This window comes from Sinocyclocheilus rhinocerous, unplaced genomic scaffold (genome assembly GCF_001515625.1).
Source record: "Sinocyclocheilus rhinocerous isolate Xijiao unplaced genomic scaffold, SAMN03320098_v1.1 scaffold1486, whole genome shotgun sequence".
Lineage (NCBI taxonomy): Eukaryota > Metazoa > Chordata > Actinopteri > Cypriniformes > Cyprinidae > Sinocyclocheilus > Sinocyclocheilus rhinocerous.
In genome coordinates this window covers 222,741-242,597 of record NW_015629508.1, presented here as the reverse complement: position 1 = coordinate 242,597, position 19,857 = coordinate 222,741, and the positions used below count along the sequence as shown (strand labels likewise).

At 35.1% G+C, this 19,857-nt stretch overlaps 2 protein-coding genes across 5 annotated transcripts in view; both read right to left on the bottom strand.

Moving 5' to 3' along the window:
* Nucleotides 1-5,196: 5,196 nt before the first annotated feature.
* On the bottom strand, nt 5,197-7,448 carry LOC107738999 (epigen-like). 3 transcript variants are annotated; one of them, XM_016550947.1, is made up of 5 exons: nt 7,175-7,448; nt 6,959-7,088; nt 6,429-6,549; nt 5,953-6,105; nt 5,197-5,765 (listed from the first exon to the last, which is right to left on the bottom strand). In XM_016550947.1, exons 2-5 carry the CDS (start codon nt 7,044-7,046, stop codon nt 5,711-5,713), a joined length of 417 nt encoding a protein of 138 aa, XP_016406433.1. In that variant the 5' UTR covers nt 7,047-7,088; nt 7,175-7,448; the 3' UTR covers nt 5,197-5,710. The 3 variants fall into 3 exon arrangements, with proteins under 3 accessions (XP_016406433.1, XP_016406432.1, XP_016406430.1); XM_016550946.1 differs by having other exon boundaries at nt 6,429-6,546; nt 6,959-7,057; nt 7,175-7,446; XM_016550944.1 differs by having other exon boundaries at nt 6,959-7,057; nt 7,175-7,444.
* A 2,060-nt stretch (nt 7,449-9,508) lies between these two features.
* The window catches only part of LOC107738998 (probable bifunctional methylenetetrahydrofolate dehydrogenase/cyclohydrolase 2), a 16,230-nt gene continuing 5,881 nt past the window's right edge, over nt 9,509-19,857 (bottom strand). The window contains exons 2-9 of one of the 2 annotated variants that reach the window (XM_016550943.1): nt 18,968-19,137; nt 17,894-18,078; nt 16,629-16,751; nt 16,240-16,392; nt 13,960-14,067; nt 12,155-12,247; nt 11,363-11,488; nt 9,509-10,280 (exon numbers count right to left, since the gene is read on the bottom strand). In XM_016550943.1, coding sequence (XP_016406429.1) covers nt 10,165-10,280; nt 11,363-11,488; nt 12,155-12,247; nt 13,960-14,067; nt 16,240-16,392; nt 16,629-16,751; nt 17,894-18,078; nt 18,968-19,107 — 1,044 coding nt within the window. In that variant the 5' untranslated portion in view covers nt 19,108-19,137 and the 3' untranslated portion in view covers nt 9,509-10,164. Of the gene's footprint in view, nt 10,281-11,362; nt 11,489-12,154; nt 12,248-13,959; nt 14,068-16,239; nt 16,393-16,628; nt 16,752-17,893; nt 18,079-18,967; nt 19,181-19,857 lie in introns of those variants that run through there. The other variant, XM_016550942.1, reaches the window with a different exon arrangement.

The window sequence follows — 19,857 nt, the reverse complement described above, 5'->3', positions numbered from 1 at the left end:
ACAATGCCACCGAAGACAATGAAGGAGCAATAGTTCAATCTGAAGCTACAGTTTCAGCAATGGTGGAAATACTTAACAATATTGCAAATGTCACTCAAACTGTTATGCTGGATGAAGGTGTCATAGAGGTAAGTTAAAGTTTAAATTACATCCACAACTGAATTGAATTGCCATAGTATATTGCTGACCACACACTAGTTGACTTGAGTTTTTAGTGGCTCTATGTATTATTTTTTTTAAATATAAATTTCATTCAGTTGTTGCCCTTCAAGTTGAGAAACTGCAGTAGTATCATCTAAAAGTGATGCCTTTTAACATCTCGCATCATTTATCTTACAGAATTTCCTCAGTATAGTGGATGCCATTTCATCAGAGACAGTGAAACCTGTATGGGAACAGTTAAATTCAAATGGCGAAAGCCAAGGCAGCAGCTCTCAACTCCTGAATGCCATTGAAATTGTTATAAAATCAACATCAGACACCAATTTCAACATAACCAGTCCAACCAACTCATTCCTGTTCAAAAAAGCAACAACATCCGAAGACTTCAGGGAAGTATTAAAGCTCAACTCAACAGCTGAAATAATCATCCCGGATATTGCATCTAGTCATAAAAACGTTACAATCACAGCAGTGGCCTTCTCCTCCCTGGGCAACGTTATGCCTGCAAGAAATCGTACCGATAACCAAAATACAACTGAAAATGTCATCAACGGACTGATTGTTGTAGTGAATACAAGCGTATCTATCAACAACATACAGCTAAACTTTGAAAAACTCAGAAATTCGGTAACTCTAAATAATAATTCAGTAAACCTAGGGAACCCCCAATGTGTTTTCTGGGAGTTCAACCTTTTTAATAGCTCCGGAGGATGGGACTCAACGGGATGTGAGGTCATACGGGTAAACGGCAGTGTCACATGTCACTGTAATCACACCACTTCGTTTTCATTACTGATGTCCCCTTTTGCTCCTGACGATCTTGCTTTGTCTGTCATTACATACGTTGGTGTTGCTATTTCAATAGCAAGCTTGGTTGTGTGCCTTATCATCGAAATGATCATCTGGAAGGAAGTATCTAGAAACTCTACATCACACGTTCGGCATACATCCTTAGTCAATATTGCTCTTTCTCTCCTGATCGCTGACATATGCTTCATTATCGGCGCTGCTATCGTAAAGCCTGGAACGGACTTTACTAACTCATGTAGCGCTGCAGTGTTTTTCACCCACTTCTTCTACCTGTCGCTGTTCTTCTGGATGCTGGTCTCAGCCCTTCTTCTCCTCTACCGCACCACAATGGTCTTCTCTCAGATTTCCAAATCAGTCATGATGGCATTAGCCTTTCTTTTGGGCTACGGTGCACCTCTCCTTATCTCGGTTATTACCGTCGCCTCCACTGCTGGAAATAAACACTACGTCACACAGAATGAAGCATGCTGGCTGAACTGGGACCAGTCCAAGGCCCTTCTGGCGTTTGTCCTACCAGCTCTGTTCATTGTGGCTGTCAATATAATAATTGTGATAATAGTTTTGGTGAAAATGCTCAGGAGGGGAGTGGGAGAGAACAACAGAGACGAAAAGAACACCTTGGTGACGATTCTCAGATGTGTGGCCATTTTGACGCCCATCTTTGGCATCACTTGGGGTCTTGGCTTGGGCATCATGATAGAGCCTAAAGCTTTGGCCATCCACTACTTGTTTGCAATCTTCAACTCCTTGCAGGTATAAATGTTCACTTAGTTCACTTAACTTTTCAACATCAACTTTAAAGGGGAAATTCCTTTATAATTTACTCACGCTCAAGTGGTTTCAAACCTGTATGAATTTCTTTCTTCTGCTGAACACAAAAGAAGACATTTTGAAGAACTTTGGTATCCAAACAGTTCCTGGTCCCCATTGACGTCCATAGCATTTGTTTCTTCCATTCTATTTAAGTTATTGGAGACCAGCGACTGTTTGGATATCAAAATTTTTAAAAAGGTCTTCTTTTGTGTTCAGTAGAAGAAAGAAATTCATACAGGTTTGAGGGTGAATAAATAATGACAGTTTTCATGTTTGAGGTGAACCATCACTTTAAAGGAATATTCTGGGTTACGCTTAATCAACATAATTTGTTGTACAGTGTTGAAGTCACACAAAAGTCACTTTCAAACCAATCTGCTTTATTTTGGTTAACATAGCAAATTAGCGGCTAGCTTAAACATGCAAAAATCTGCGTGGGGAAGTCTTTTCCCCCCAATTTCCAATGGCATGGAATCCTATTGAAATGCCTGGATTTTGACCACAAAAATTTGCTGAACAAAATGACCATAGCTTTACTGTGAGGCATTTACCAATCGGGCCAAAATGAATGTTAAAGGGTTAGTTGTCAGTAATTACTCACCCTCATGTCGTTCCAAACCTGGAAGACCTTCGTTCATCTTCGCAACACAAATTAAGGTATTTTAGATGAAATCTGAGAGCTTTCTGACCCTCCATAGACAGCAACACAACTACCACATTCAAGACCCAGAAAGGTAGCAAGAACATTGTTAAAATAGTCCATGTGACATCAGTAGTTCAATCTTAATTTTATGAAGCTATGAGAATACTTTTTGTGCGCAAAGAAAACAAAAATAACGACTTTATTCAACAAATTCTTCTGTTCCCTGTTAGTCCTAATGCAGGAGCCGGCGTTCTGTTGTAGAACCCAGATGCGCTACACCATGTTTACAAGCAGAAGACACATGATGTACATAAAACAGTCTTCGTAAACATATCTGAAGATTTCAACAGAGGACGGCTTGCAATTTTTTTTGCCCAACCTTACTTATTTGAAGCAGAAGACGGTGAACTAAGAGAGATGGACGTTCTACGTCAGAACGCTGGCTCCTGCGTCAGCAGCACCACACATGGTACTCTCATGAACATGAACAGAAGAATTTGTTGAATAAAGTTGTTATTTTTGTTTTCTTTGTGCACAAAAATATTCTCGTAGCTTCATAAAATTAAGATTGAACCACTGATGTCACATGGACTACTTTAACCATTTTCTTACTACCTTTCTGGGTCTTGAACGTGGTATAAATGAATGAATGAATGATGCATTTATATAGAAATATCTTCATTTGTGTTCCGAGGATTAATTAAGGTCTTACAGGTTTGGAACGACATGATGGTGAGTAATTAATAACAGAATTTTCATTTTTGGGTGAACTATTCCTTTAAATGGTTTGGAAAAAATACCATCTTTAGTACAAAATTAAATCCAATTTTACAGCTTCATTGTCATGACAAGATAAAGCCGTAAACCCTAAAATGACAGCAAAAATGTGCTCTAAAAAAATTCACAGCTCATGTAATACAAACGTTTCACAAAACAATTAGTGTAAATGCTTTTATAAAGATATCATTTAGTTCGCAAAAAATCCTTTCTTACAATCGACCGCAAGCTCATATTCAGATCTGCCTCTATCCAATCAACAACTGGGTTTTTTCCAATAATCCAATTTTTTTTCCAATAATCCATCAATATTATGCCACAAATGTGACCCTGGACCACAAAACCAGTCATAAGTAGTAAATATAATACAAGTAAATATATTGTATGGGTAAAAATTATCCATTTTATTTCATGCCAAAAACCATTAGGATATTAAGTAAAGATCGTGTTCCATGAAGATATTTTGTAAATTTCCTACCATAAATATGTTAAAACTTAATTTTTGATTAGTAATATGCATTGCTAAGGACTTAATTTGTACAACTTTAAAGGTGATTTTCTCAATATTTTGATTTGCACCCTCAGATTCCACATTTTCAATTAGTTGCATCTCGGACTTGTCCTATCCTAACAAACCCTACATCAATGGAAAGCTTATTTATTCAGCTTTCAGATGATGTATAAATCTCAATTTCGAAAAATTGACACTTATGACTGGTTTTGTGGTCCATGGTCACAAATGCTGTTGTTTAATCTTAACTTGTACTAAACCTGGAGTATTAAAGGATTTATACATTTCACATCATTATAACAGTTTATCAAATAAAGAACAACTAACTTGTATGACCTGTTCACTAATTTCAGGGCTTCTTCATACTGGTCCTTGGAACACTGATGGAAAAGAAGGTAAGAGCTGGGTTTTCTGCTTTATGAACTGTGCTTAACATTCCTTTCTAAGTATTGAAAAAATACGACTGAGATGATTGTTTTTTTTTTTCTCCTAACAGGTTCGGGAGACACTTAAAAGAAGATTGAGAATCACTAGAGGCACTGAATCTCATGCCACACATGTAAACACATTTTCCTAGTTTATTATTCTCAGGTTTTCATGCAAAAACATTTTTACAAAACACATTGGCATCTTTCCTATCATAGACTTCAAGCTCTGGAGCCCATTCCTACGGCAGAAGCAGTTCTTCCAACAGAACGACTCTTACAGATGTTTTCAACACTCTTTTGAGAAGAGGGAGGCGTAAGTACAGTGCTGCACTGTATTTTGATTTCTATTGTCTGAACTTTCAATGTAACATTCTTATGTTTTACAGATGCTGGGGCAAATTCCTCACACAACTCTGGAGCATCAGAAAGTTTTCTAAACGCTTAGCAGGACAGACAGGTGCCTTAATTTCCTGTCAGTACGTCTTTGTAATGTTGGGTCCAGTGCCACAGGCACAACTTCATACTGAAAAAGTTTGATTTCTGTCTTTCCAAATGCTTGACTATAACTTGAATATTCAGTACTTTCTTCCTGTTTTCTATTGGTGATCCAGATTGACCAATTTACAATAAAACATGTTTGTACCAAATTACACACTGTTTTATGAAAACAGAAATTACATTCTGGTTTCTGTTTGAACACTTTAGTGTACCAACACCTTTGTCCTTTTCTCTATTAAATTCATAAATGAAAAACACCTGTTTTTAATTGTCATTATTAGGGGTGCTTGCTATCTATCGTTTGGAAATAGTTCTTTTCAGAATACAGAAAAACATTTATTCTTCATATTGAATTTTTTTATTAATAATAGGATCTGCTTTTCATTTTTCAAGCAACTTACAACATGAAACCTTGCAATACATTTACAGTTGAGTTTAATAATGCTTGAGCTGAGATCATAATGCAGCAATGCAACAGTAATTTCAAACAAAAGACATTTTCACTGTTTTTTTATTTTATTTTAGGTGCAAATTTTATACAAATTTGTCAATAAATAAATATCTGATACAAGTACATTCGCACAGTTTAGTTTTTATATTTAGTATTATCATGTTTATAGCTGAGCAATAAATACCAATGTGCACTTACATAATACATTCATAACGGAGGCAACCTAGGACATTTGCTTATGGATAAACAAAAATGCATGCAATCTACATGCAGTTTTTAAATGTTAGTAAATTATTTTTACTTTACAGTGCCCAAGTTATAGTATAACTTGTAATTAATATAAAATAATTGTTTTGAACAACCTGCATTTTCCCATTGTGACAGCTATTGTAATACATTACATTGATTAATGTGTCCTTTGTGGAACATGGAGATTTGCAAAGTTTCACAAAGTGTTTCCTTGCCATTTTCCATCCGTCCTCTAGAGGGTGTAGTGTCTCTACTCCACAGTCTGGCCTGTCTTGCTGGTAGAATCGGTCTTGATATTTTGTCCTCCTTCTTGTCTTAGGCCTAAAAGCACTTTATTTAAGAGCATGAATTATATCTGGCCCAATAAATTAAACAGAGTTTTCAGAGCCATAGTTCTTGTAGGGTGGTGATGACTTCCGACACCTGTGGAGTATAAACCAGAAAATATTTAAACATTCAATGAATGCTTCCATTGTCATTGATTTACAAAAGTTGCCTGATAATATTACATTTAAAGTTTAAGGAATTAAATAACAATTTAAAATAAAGAAATAAATGTAAAAAAGAATCAATAAACAAAGCAGTTGCTACGCTGTATTCAGGATTTTACCTTTTCTTTAAACAGCAGTACATCAGTCCGACGATGATTCCCAGTAATAAAACTACACCACAGCTAATTCCAATGACTTCTTCAGGACTAGACAGTTGTTGGGTGTCCAAAATAACATGTTCACAGCGCACACCGCTATACATTTTGTCACACCTAAAGACAGCAGAAATCACATTTGTTAGGAATGTCTTGGAATCCATCGTTTAAAGACCCTATGAAACGGCCTGTTGACTACAGTTCTTTTTCCATATGTTGATTCCTTGTGAAACAGGACATTTGGGTGTGACATATCTAAGAGATCATCCCATTTTGTAAACATCCACAAGGCTTTATTCACATCACAGCCACAACCCAAGCTTTGCAACTTGCTAGTCTGCTAATCAAACAAACATGAACTAGATAATCAAGACCTGATCAGTGTCAACTGATTGATGGGATCTTTAATGTATTGAGTTGTTTTTGGTGGCTGGTCTCACCGGCAGATGGGGGTGTGCAGGTCAGAGGAGTAGGAACACGCACCGTTGACACAGAATCCCTCATGTTCTGGACCGCAGGGCCTTTGAATAGCCAAAACTCGCGGTTCCTCTCCACTTCCTGCTGATAGACACCCACATACACCCAGACAGTTAAGCATGAAGGGTAGTGATTTTAATGGATAGGCATTCAGACTTGTGTCCACATGCCAAAGAACCTGCATTCTTAGCACAGTGCATATTTGAAATTACACGTTTGCTCATTTCATATAAAACAAAGGGTCACACTTTATTTCAGTAGCTAGTCCACTTTAGCCATCATACTAACTATAAGTAACTTAGCATCTACATGTCAACAAACTATAATTAGAGTATATATACAGAGAGAGAGAGATAAGAAATTATATTAAAATAGAAAACTGTTTTACTGTATTTTTTGATCAAATAAATGCAGCCTGGTAAGACACATAAAAAATAAAAAAAAAGTTGCAGTCTTTCGAAATAATTATATATAATAATTTTGAAGTACTTACCGTTACTGTGTGTTGTGTTGTATAGGATCGCATCCTCTGACTTCTCTTTAGTGTCTCCAAGTCCAGAGAAGACGGCTAACACTACCATCAATCCAAGTACTGATAGAGTTTTAAGATTATATTTTAGTAACTAAAAGTAGACAGTAACTTTAGTAGACAGTCATTTGGTTGTAAGCTCCTTATCTATTTTGTGTTATGAAAAGTATTATAACTCACCCTGATAGTGCAAACACCTTTTATCCACTTGTTGTGTCATGCTGTGGCCCAAATACAGGTTCAGTTTGACTGGAGATACTGGGTTTGTCCGGTTTTCCTCAAACTTCGGCTGCTCTCCAAATGAAAGTGGTTTTTCCCCACAATTTATACCATCCTTCTATATCCTTTTCTGCGTCACTAATGGTAGCCAATCATTTTAACTAGTGACAGGAACTGCAGTGATTCCAGAGTCTTTTACCCATACCTGTACAATGCTCCGCATCACTTCCTGGTCCACAGGCAAGCAGCGTGCACAGGCGTGTTTTGCCACACTTTTTTTTTTTTTTCAGTGACCAAAGTATTTGCCTGCAGCTGCAAAAACAGGCTTTTGACATAGTTATTGGCACAAGTGATATTAAAGAAAAGTCTAATTACAGACACAGTCAAAGTATTATTTTAATTGTTAAATTTTATGTTTTACTGACACTCATGTCCCATTACATTCCTGTCACATAATGAAAGCAAGAAGTATTCCTGAAAAAAAAAAAGCATCATATTTTGAATGCTTTGCACATTTTTACACATTTTATTCTTTTTTGGGTAGTCACTCTTGTGTTTTTTATTAATTACAATAAAAAAAATAACCTTTCTCACGTACTAAACTCTGCAGTCTATATAATATTTGCCTGTAACTTGTAACCAGCAATTTGACATCATATTTAGCTGTTGGACACAGTGTAGATATAATCTAATTGCCAAAAAAAATGAGAATCAGTTATTTCATATTTTTAAGCATTTATGGGGGAAGACATAATTTAGCAATGAAATATTTTAATGATTTTGAAAGATCCATTCGGAACATTTATCTCAACAGCAAATTGGATATGTTAAGTATATCACATAATAAGCAATAATCTTAAATTATTGGCACTGTCAATGATCAAACTGATTTCCCAACTTCTAATTTATTTTTTTTTTAATTTTTTTTTTATGAGTGCTGTCAAACAATTAATCGCATCCAAAATAACAGTTTTTGTTTACATAATATATGTGTGTGTACTGTGTATATTTATTATGTATATATAAAGACACACACATACAGTATATGTTTTGAAAATATTTACATGTATATATTTATATTCATATAATTTATATTATATATAAATACATTTAATATATAAACAGCACATTTTTCTGAAATATATACATGCACATATTAAAAAAAAAAAAAAAAAAACATTTTACACATTAAAGGCAAAAAGTTAAAATCTGTCATCATTTACTCACTCTCATATTGTTGTAAACTTACTTTCCTCTGTGGAACACAAAAGAAGATATTTTTAAGGATGTTGGCTACTGAAACATTTTGGTTATTGACAAATACCATTGTATTTCACAAAATTTCTTGTTTTCTGCTTCACAGGAGCAAGTCATACAGGTTTGGAATGACTTGAGGGTGCGAGTGAATGATGACAGTGTTGGTTTTTGAGTAAACTCTGCCTTTAAATCTTCCATGAGCAGGTTCATTAATGAAGACTCTTTCCTTCACAGCTTCTTCTTGTAAACCACCAATATTTAAGAACAGCAAGAATCAAATCCCTTTTTAAAGAGTCACAGACTGAAATAGGTATATTGATTTCTGAAGTGAAATCTTTAGCAACACAAGAGCCTTAAAAGGGATAGTTTACCAAAAATGAAAGTTCTGCCATCATTTATTCCCTCTCATGTAACGCAAAAGACGTTAGTCAGAATATCTGAACTGATCTCTTTCATACAATAATAGCGAGTGGTGACCAAAAATGACAAAAAGCACAGTAAAAGTAGTCCATTTGACTCCTGCCATATCTCTCAAATCTCATTCAGATTTGCATATATTTTCACGCCAAGACATGTCACGCCACGTTTGATGTCAATGGCGCCAAACGTCATGGTTTTTGCTTGCTATTCTTGAGTTTTACACAGGAAGGGATGATTTTCATTGAATAGTGACTTAAAATTCTGGTCTGTTCCTCATTCAGAGATATTATATTTTAAAACTTCAGAAGCATGCAAGTAGCACAAATTACTCTGACTTCGCTTTCAAGTCATTTTTATATTTTTTTATCAGTTTTTTATAGCGCAAAATATGTCCACGAAATGTCTCAGGGAATCATCGGATATATTGAAATGTATATTTTTTTATTGGCAGTTTGAATGTAAAATGCCAAAAAAAAAGTGTTTAATGTCAAGAACATGCCATAAATCACACTAATAAATAAAGCAGAAAAATAATATTAAATACTTCATGGGGCTAAAAATCATACATACAAGCTATTTATACAAAAACTAGGATTTTTTAAAAACATAAACACATTTATGCATAAATACACAATGCATAAATAATACCTTACATAGGTAGATGAATAAATAAATATTAAATACAGCAGCATCCTTGTGTTATTTTTTGCCATTTTGTTTTTTTGAATTCAAACTACACTTTTAAAATGATTTCCTGAGAAAATGTGTTAATGTCCCGTTTGTCTCAGTGTCAACAGATTCATCTGTCAGATATCCGAGAACCGTCTATTACCCTGCCATGAGGTCACCTGTTGAGCAGCCAGTCAAGTCGTACCGAAACTCTCAGTGAGGATGATGCAACGAAGACTTCCGGCTTCACCCATGCATTGTCAGGGAGGTAATGTTACACTTGCACAGTAAACCCTCCTTATTTTCTCGGCTCTGACAAAATAATAATACTGTAGCACTGTAGCAGCTACTTAGAATCAGTGAGGAGGCACCTCTCTAATTTTTAAGAAAAGAATTAGGGTGTAGTTACCGTCATAGCCATGCATGGCTGCCGTGCCAGCTAGAACGGCCTGTTACAGCTTGCCGACGGGCAGGGAAGGATGTTGTAGAGGAAGCTTGCAGGGGCTTGTGTTTATAATCAAGATACAGACAAATAGTGCCAATTAAAGTATCCAGACTGAAGTGCTTGTATCTTGTCCACCCATAATGGCAGGTTTTGTGTTTGTTCAGTATGTTGGAGCATTTTTGGCAGCAGTGACTGTGTTTTTCATTACCATGGCGATGGTCATTGGGCCGACTCCTCCAGGCACAGGAGTGATGAATCCAGCCTTCTTCTTCACAGCTGATTAGGGAGACAAAAACAAACCATGTCTTAAATAACACTAAGAGCTCTGCCCAAGCCAAGTATTTATTTTATACTTCCAAGTGAAAAGAAATCAAACTATAAATCGTGTTGCTAAGTGACTTCCAGCCAACCAACCAACACACAATGAGCCAAACAGAGCCCTAGAGGGATTGAGACACGATATCAGATACACTGACTGACGCACGTGCAGAATTATTATAACAGATCACTCAAAAATGAATGAAATTCTGTCATTCCAAACCCATATTATTTATCTTCCTTCTCAAGTCAGATTGAATTATAAATCATTATTCACTGAAAACCTTGTCCAATTTTTTTTTTCATATCGGATCTTTTAAATGAATCAGATGACTCTCTTCACAAAACCAAACCAAATGATTAATTTAAGAACTGCATTGATTCAGTTTTCAAGTTAAACTCACTGACTTAAAAGCTCAGTGGAGGGACAAACTGTTGGTGAATAATGGCTTCACACAAAGCTGACTTCAGCAGACTTGTAAAACACCGCACACATTGTATGAACCACTTTTATTGATGATTTTAGTACTTTTATATGAATTTTTTGCATCCTTTTTGAAGCTTGAAGCTCATTACCTTGGAATGATTTCAGGGTGAGTAAATAATTTCCATTTTTGGATCAACCATATTGGTGTTGTTATTGTTTACTAAAACCTAAAACTATTAAAAATTAATATTTTTATTTAAAATAATGCTGAATTAAAATATAAATATGAGATGAAAAAAACCTACCTTAAAAAAAACATGGAAAAAAAAGAGAAATGCGGAAGTTGAACTACTAAGTTACTAAGTCAAAATAAATAAATAAAAATGACAAAAGAACACGACAAAATTACTAAAACAAAAATTAAATTGAAAACTGAAAATATTAAAATACAAGCTAATTAAAAATATTCATAAATAGTATTTGGTACTAAATTAGTATTAGTTTAATACTAAATTAGTATTAAAAAGTATTAAAATAATACTAAAGTAACACTAAACTAAAAGATTCTGAAACGAGTACCATAAGAACACTAAAGCAGTCGTGTGTCATTTACCTTCAAAATCCACATCTCCAACAAGACGAAGTTTACCAGTGACGGGGTCCTGCATGCGGTTGATGCCGACATCAATAACTGCAGCTCCCTCTTTTACCATATCTGCCGTTATTAAGTGAGGTACACCTGTTGTTACAGATTAAAACCAACCGTTCACAAAGAAATCTTATTCAATTAATATTTATATACACTGTAGACCAGTGGTTCCCAAACATGTCCTGGAGTACCCCCAGCCCTGCACATTTTGTATGTCTCCCTCATCTATCACACCTGATTCAACTCATCAGCTCATTAGTGGAGACAGCAAGTCCTGAAGTGGGTGTGTCAGATATAGGGAGACATACAAAATGTGCAGTGCTGGGGGTACTTCATGGAGAGGTTTGAGAACCACTGCTGTAGACTAAAATGTTAGAATAACAGAACACAAGTTCGAATAAAATACAGATAATGTTCAAACTCATTCAAACTTAATTTGTTTGGTATTTCCGTAAAAATAAGTGCAGATCTGGATTAATATGTTGCATAGCCAAAGTCTAAGTAAAGGAAAATACAGTCAGCTAGTCATTATTACAAAATGAACATGGCTTACTGTACATCATCCCACTTACTGCATGGATACTTACCAAATAAGTAAATACATGGACGTAATAAATTCATAAATTATACAGTTTAGCAGTCATTACACAATGATATTTGACCACAGAATGCAGCTATTGACCAATCAAAATAGAGTATTCTAGATAGCCATGTAATAATGTTACAGAGTATCTGACCAGGACACAAAGAGCTGACCTGCAGCCGCAATCACTATGTCAGCCAGACTGGCAAGTTCCTTCAGTCGTGGTAGAGGAGTGAATCTATGAGCCATGATAACCGTGGCATCACCTGAAAGACAGTATTTAGTTTATTCGTTTATTTCATTGTTGAATCTAATATAATATGTTTTTAGTTAGTTAAACCGTTTCAGATTTAAAATGTGATTGCCATGCACACCGTAAATAATTTCCAGAAAATCAATGTTAAAACATTTCAACATTTCATAGTATTTAATTGTGTGCAGGCACCAGGAAATTCATGCCATTTTTAAAGTGCCAACACCCATCTTTTGTTCATTCCTCACAATCTTTTACAAAAAATTTTCATGGTTGGTGGTTTCCGCTCACCAGCATGACGATTACATTCATAAGCAGAAATTCCCAGAATGTGTAGCTGTACACCACCACCACATAAACTAAAAGCTATCAAATTTGGCTAATCACAGGTTACATTCTGTGGAATTAACATAGCCACTGTAACTCCACGGGTGTAGTAACTAAAAATGACGGGAATGATTCATTATAATGCGATACTCATCCTGTCACAGAACCTCAACATTAGACATATTTAAGAGGTTTTGCCAAAACCTTGAAGTTTCTACAGGTAATCACATGTTCACCTTTTATACTATAAGGCTATGAGTCACAATAAAATGGTAGCAGAACTGATTCAGGGCTGTTTCTCTCATTGTGAAAAAACCTACTATCAGATTTCACAACTCACTTCAAACATGTCTTGCCTTTTACCTGTTGAAATCGTCAAAATCTTGCACAAACCTAATCCTAATCACTGATATCTATATAAATCAATCCTCTAACAATTATAACTGATCTTGTTTCTGGAGACATGCCAATCAAAAGTTATGATGCACTATCAAACATTTTTCAAGGTAAAAACTATTCAAAACTACACAAAACTATTTAGGATAGGTTCAAGCTAATATTTTAATCACTGTTTAATTCAATGCAAAGAAATAGGGATTTTTGAAAACAACATGTTTACTTTGCATGTCTTTATTTGTATTCTGTTTACACATGCAGTATAAATGGATTTTAAAACAAACAATATACTACCGCCTACTATATATTTTAAATATAACATGGTTAAGGATGATGAATGTTGTTTTCTCAGCAGTTTTCCATTACTGCTTGAGAAGGTTATTACAGGTTTGGTAAAAATGTTTATTCTTGATAGTAATGTGACAGCTTGCGTCATCAGCGGCCACATCCAGAGTTCATTCTGTGAATTTGTAATTCGCAATGATCTCACTCCCCTTCAAAAAGCGAGGTGACTCGGTTGTAGATTATTGATTGAAATTCTGAAAATGTGCCTTTTGAAAACGTATCGCAATGAAAAAACAGCAAAATAAAAACAAAGTTTTACTTTTCACAGAATGATCAGTTTGCTGTAACTACTTGTACTTTCAAACTAAACACTGTTAATTAAAAAACAACAACAAAGCTACAGTCATCTTAATATCTAGCATTTTTAAAAAATGCATTGCATTTGGGTTTTTGGGACAGTTTCCTTGTCTAGGTTTTTGGGAAATGTAAGTGTTGGTGTAATTTCTTAAACGTAAATGTTCATGAATATTGTAACAAGAAAATTTAATAAAAAAGGGTTAAAACTGAGTATAGTGCAATGTGAATTGTAGGATGCTGCTTGGGACTTCAAAACTCCAACTGCAAGCACATCTATATATTATAGGATTTCAAAAATAAAAATACAAAATACCACAAAAACAAATAATAATAATAATAAGGTAATGACACAAATCTCACCTCCCGGCCGTTCATGGTTTCTATCCGAATGCAGCAGCATTGCGATAGGCATTCCTACATTCTTGGAGCGCCCAACGACAATAACATTTTTTCCAACTGTTTCAATTCCTGAAAAAAAAGGGACATTCACTAGTGGTCAAAAGTTTGGAATAATTACGTTTTTCAATCTTTTTTTCAATCTTTTTAAAGGAAGTCTCTTATTTTCACCAAGGCTGCAGTTTGAGATTGTGAAATATTATTACAATTTAAAATAACTGTTTTCTATTCAAATATATTTTTTAATATTTTTTTTCCTGTGATGGCAGAGCTACGTTTTCAGTAGCCATTACTTCAGTCTAATCATTCTAATATGTTGATTTGGTACTCAAGAAACAGTTCTTATTAATATCAATGTTAAAATAGTTTTTGCTGCTTAATATTTTTGTGGAAATGGTGACACACTATCATTCAACTACCATTTAAAAAATATATAAAAAATACTCTTATGGGATGCATTCATTTGATCAGTAACAGATCAGAACAAGTAACAGTAAAGGCTATGTTAGAAAAGATTTAAGAAATATGCTGTTCTTTTGAGCTTTCTATTCATCAAAGAATCCTGAAAAAATGCATTGGAGTTTCAACAAAAATATTAAACACCAACTGATCACCAATAATAATTAGCAGCATATTAGAATAGGATCAAGTGAACTAGAGTAATGGCTGCTGAAAATTCTACTTTATCATCATAGAAAGAAATTACATTTTAAAATATATTAAAATAGAAAAAAAAAACATTTTAAATTGATTATAATATTTTATAATTATTAATGTTTGTATTTTTTTAATAAAAGAAAATGCAGCCTTAGCGAGCATAAGAGACTTCTTTCATAAACATTAAAAAATGTTAGGTATCCCAAACTTTTGACTGCTAGTATAGAATTTGAGTAAACATTTATAACTCAATTTCACAAATGCCCACGGCATGGAAAAACCATCAAAATACAGATATGATTGCAAAGCAATATTTTCGAATGTGTAAGTAATATAAACTGACATCAGATACTGTTGTTATACCTGCTGCTAACTAATGTAATCATAGGCAACCCAATCACATCTCTGCTGGGGATGCAATATGAGATGTCTGAGAAACTATTCTACAACTCAAAGAAGATTTTACTCAGTTCTCTGAAAGCCGTCACAAACCCATTCTTCTGATGATTTCCCACACTGCCGCTGCTGTGGCTGGCACCATGCACCTCTGGTCCAAGCAGAGTTTTCCAATGTTTACTATGTGGAATCCATCAACGTCTTTTTCTGGGGCGACAGCATTGCATATGGCTCTCTCGTTGATGTGCTCTGACAGAGAGAGATGCATTCAAAATATGAATTCACTATTGCAAACCTGATCCAGATACATTCAGCAAGTTGTGGTTTTATTAGCTAAGGAAATAGAAAACTACAGTACTTTCACCATTAGATTTAGCTTGTTTCACTACAGTAAAGATCCTAGCGATGAATGACCCTATTTTTATTCGCAATTCATATTTTACATTAGCAGTTTCACATTTTGATCCAGCAGAAAAATACAGTACCTGGAAGAGGGAGTTGGACCAGCAGCCCACTGATGCTTCTGTCTCTGTTGCATTTGTCTATCAGTTCCAACATCTCTTCCTGAGATACTGATGATGGCCTGAAGATTGTGCTGCTTGACATGCCTTGTCAAACAAGTACCATTTGAAGAAGAGATTAGTAAACACATGATTCATATCGTACTGTAAAATCAGTGACTTTATGTAAAATTAAAGACGTTAAAGTAAGCATTAATGCAGAAAAACAGTTGTCTTTGCTTTTAAAAGCAACTTGAAATCTTTATACAAGTTGTTCTATTTTTGATTCAAAGCCAACCTTTGTCTGAGACTATATTTTATGGCCCTCCTATTTAATGCCATATGCATGGAAGCCTGTTTCTGCCACAGAATAAAAAAAATTATAATAAATAAGCTAATTACGACTTTTATCTCACAGTTCGGACTTTGCAAAATATAAACACAGGATTGTGCAATAGAAACTCTGAATTCTGACTTTTTTTCACAATTCCAAGTTTACAACTCGCAATTCTGACTATTTTTCTCAGAATCAATAAACTGACATCAGATACTGTTGTTATACCTGCTGCTAACTAATGTAATCATAGGCAACCCAATCACATCTCTGCTGGGGATGCAATATGAGATGTCTGAGAAACTATTCTACAACTCAAAGAAGATTTTACTCAGTTCTCTGAAAGCCGTCACAAACCCATTCTTCTGATGATTTCCCACACTGCCGCTGCTGTGGCTGGCACCATGCACCTCTGGTCCAAGCAGAGTTTTCCAATGTTTACTATGTGGAATCCATCAACGTCTTTTTCTGGGGCGACAGCATTGCATATGGCTCTCTCGTTGATGTGCTCTGACAGAGAGAGATGCATTCAAAATATGAATTCACTATTGCAAACCTGATCCAGATACATTCAGCAAGTTGTGGTTTTATTAGCTAAGGAAATAGAAAACTACAGTACTTTCACCATTAGATTTAGCTTGTTTCACTACAGTAAAGATCCTAGCGATGAATGACCCTATTTTTATTCGCAATTCATATTTTACATTAGCAGTTTCACATTTTGATCCAGCAGAAAAATACAGTACCTGGAAGAGGGAGTTGGACCAGCAGCCCACTGATGCTTCTGTCTCTGTTGCATTTGTCTATCAGTTCCAACATCTCTTCCTGAGATACTGATGATGGCCTGAAGATTGTGCTGCTTGACATGCCTTGTCAAACAAGTAATATTTGAAGAAGAGATTAGTAAACACATGATTCATATCGTACTGTAAAATCAGTGACTTTATGTAAAATTAAAGACGTTAAAGTAAGCATTAATGCAGAAAAACAGTTGTCTTTGCTTTTAAAAGCAACTTGAAATCTTTATACAAGTTGTTCTATTTTTGATTTAAAGCCAACCTTTGTCTGAGACAATATTTTATGGCCCTCCTATTTAATGCGATATGCATGGAAGCCTGTTATTGCCACAGAATTAAAAAAATTATAATAAATAAGCTAATTACGACTTTTTATCTCACAGTTCGGACTTTGCAAAATATAAACACAGGATTGTGCAATAGAAACTCTGAATTCTGACTTTTTTTCACAATTCCAAGTTTACAACTCGCAATTCTGACTATTTTTCTCAGAATTTTGAATTTACATCTCACAATTGTTTATTTGTTTTTGCCATGGAAAAATAAAAAAGGTAATTGCAACTTTTTCTCACAAGTCTGATTTTCTTGCAACTGCGAGTTTATATCTCAAAATCCAGACTTTTCTTCTCAGAATTGCGAGTTTATATCTTGCAATTTTTACATCTCAGAATTGTGATAAAAATCAAAATTGTGAGATAAAAAGTTACAAGTACCTCTTTCATTTTTATTTATTCCGTGGCAGAAATGGGCTTCCGTAAATACCCTCTGTTACATCTGTTGTAATAAAACAAACTCATAAAAAATAAATATACAGTATCAGTATAAAGTTGTATGTATTTTTGTTTAGTTTTTTTAGGATTTTTTAGCATTTTAATTAGGATTATGTTAATTTAAATACATTTAATTGGGGCCTCCTGAGAACTTTGCAGAGGCCCCCTAGTGGGCCTCTTGCTGTGAACCATTGCCTCCATGACATCTGTTGTAATAAAACAAACTCATAAAAAATAAATATACAGTATCAGTATAAAGTTGTATGTATTTTTGTTTAGTTTTTTTAGGATTTTTTTAGCATTTCAATTAGGATTATGTTAATTTAAATAAATTTAATTGGGGCCTCCTGAGAACTTTGCAGAGGCCCCCTAGTGGGCCTCTTGCTGTGAACCATTGCCTCCATATCAAAACGTTGAAGTTTATATTGACTGTGTGTTGCTCACCAAGCAGTGAAGCTGCTCGGGTTTTGTTTCTCACGTAAGTGTGGCTGGCATGATCATTTCCCACTAGGATGACACTCAGATGAGGTCTCCTGTTGCCTTGGGCCACTAGTTTCGCTATATCACTCTGGACTTCTTTATGGATCTGTCGAGCAAGTTCTGTCCCCGAGACCACAGTGGCAGCATGTCTATGTGACAAACATAACATATATGTAACAATACACCGTGACAGACACATGGAAAAATAATCAAAACCGTTATAATCCATCTGCAATGTACTTAAATCTCTGCTTAAGCATCTCATTGCCAGTATCGATGACACCCACATGGTGGCGGAATATTCAAACACACAAAATGTATTTGCTGAATGAATCGACCTTCTCAAACAATGACTATATGCCCTGTATGTCATGTTTATATAGATACAGACTCTACAAACCGGATGATATGCTGTTCCGGTAAGAAAACACGCGTGTTTTGCATATGAACACATGCAAGCTTTGTTTATCTGCACCAGGGGGGAAATTCAGTCCTAACCTTTTCAGTGACTGACAAAAAGGGCTTCTCCGGTTGACTGTTTTCAGATTAATCCATCGTTTTGATCGACAATGCTGGAAATATGATGTTAATGTCTGTATTCTAGTATAATTCACTGTTCTTCTTCTTCTTCTTCTTTTAGGATTTAATGGCGGTTGGCAAACCAACTTGAGACCACAGTGGCAACATGTCTATGTGACAAACATAGCATATATGTAACAATACACCGAGCTAGACACATGAAAAAATTATTAAAACCGTTATAATCCATCAGCAATGCATGTAAAACTCTGCTTAAGCATCTCATTGACAGTATCTATGACACCCACATGGTGGCGGAATATTCAAACACACAAAATGTATTTGCTGAATGAATCGACCTTCTCAAACAATGACTATATGCCCTGTATGTCATGTTTATATAGATACAGACTCTACAAACCGGATGATATGCTGTTCCGGTAAGAAAACACGCGTGTTTTGCATATGAACACATGCAAGCTTTGTTTATCTGCACCAGGGGGGAAATTCAGTCCTAACCTTTTCAGTGACTGACAAAAAGGGCTTCTCCGGTTGACTGTTTTCAGATTAATCCATCGTTTTGATCGACAATGCTGGAAATATGATGTTAATGTCTGTATTCTAGTATAATTCACTGTTAATGCAGTGGAAGCTGCCATAGTAACTGATCACCTGCTCCTCCTCACAGCTCGCGCGTCTCGACGCGTCACACTCACAACAAAACTATTTCCGGTTCTGTGTTAAAAAGACGTAAAACGTCTGCAAAACACAATTTATCGCATTGTCTCTATGTGATATAAAAGTCCAACATAAAAATAATAATTTAATGAATACACGTCTATAAACGTAGCTGGAAATTCCGCAAAAACCTGACCTAAAAGCCGGCACAGATCTTAAAACAGCCTGAACAGACAAAAAGCCAGGTATGTGATATATAGATCATGTAAATATAATCTCTGAATAATATTCGAACCCAAATTATTGAAGTTCTGAAACGAATGCAGTTATTCAAACTTAGTTTTGGAGCTCATTTCAGCCTTATTTAGATTCATTTATTAATAGCCTACTTATTAGGCTATATTAGGCTATAGACTTTATTTGTAATTATTAAAAAAAAAAAGTCTTTGAGTTTTTAAAATCTTATTGATTTCCGTAACATGGAAATCCACTGTTTTATAATTCACACATATTGCCAGGGTTTTCCATGACCGTGGGAAACCTGTATCATTTTACCTAAACTTTAACTTTTTTCTATTGCTGTCTTGTAAGCACTAGTTTTTCCTTTAGGAAATGCAAATCTGGATTGTATTATGTGTTGAAATTCAATAGGCCTACAGTGTTCGCTTTCCAGGCCATTTGCCAAAGTGTAACATCCTGGAACAAAAGGATTAGAATATTTTAGAAGTAAG

Coding starts and splice junctions, on each gene's coding strand:
- LOC107738999 (XM_016550944.1), bottom strand. CDS start 7,214: ATGACACAACAAGTGGATAAAAGGTGTTTGCACTATCAGG. Junction 6,550..6,958: donor CAACACAACACACAGTAACG/GTAAGTACTTCA, acceptor GGTGTCTATCAG/CAGGAAGTGGAGAGGAACCG. Junction 6,106..6,428: donor CTGCACACCCCCATCTGCCG/GTGAGACCAGCC, acceptor TGCTGTCTTTAG/GTGTGACAAAATGTATAGCG.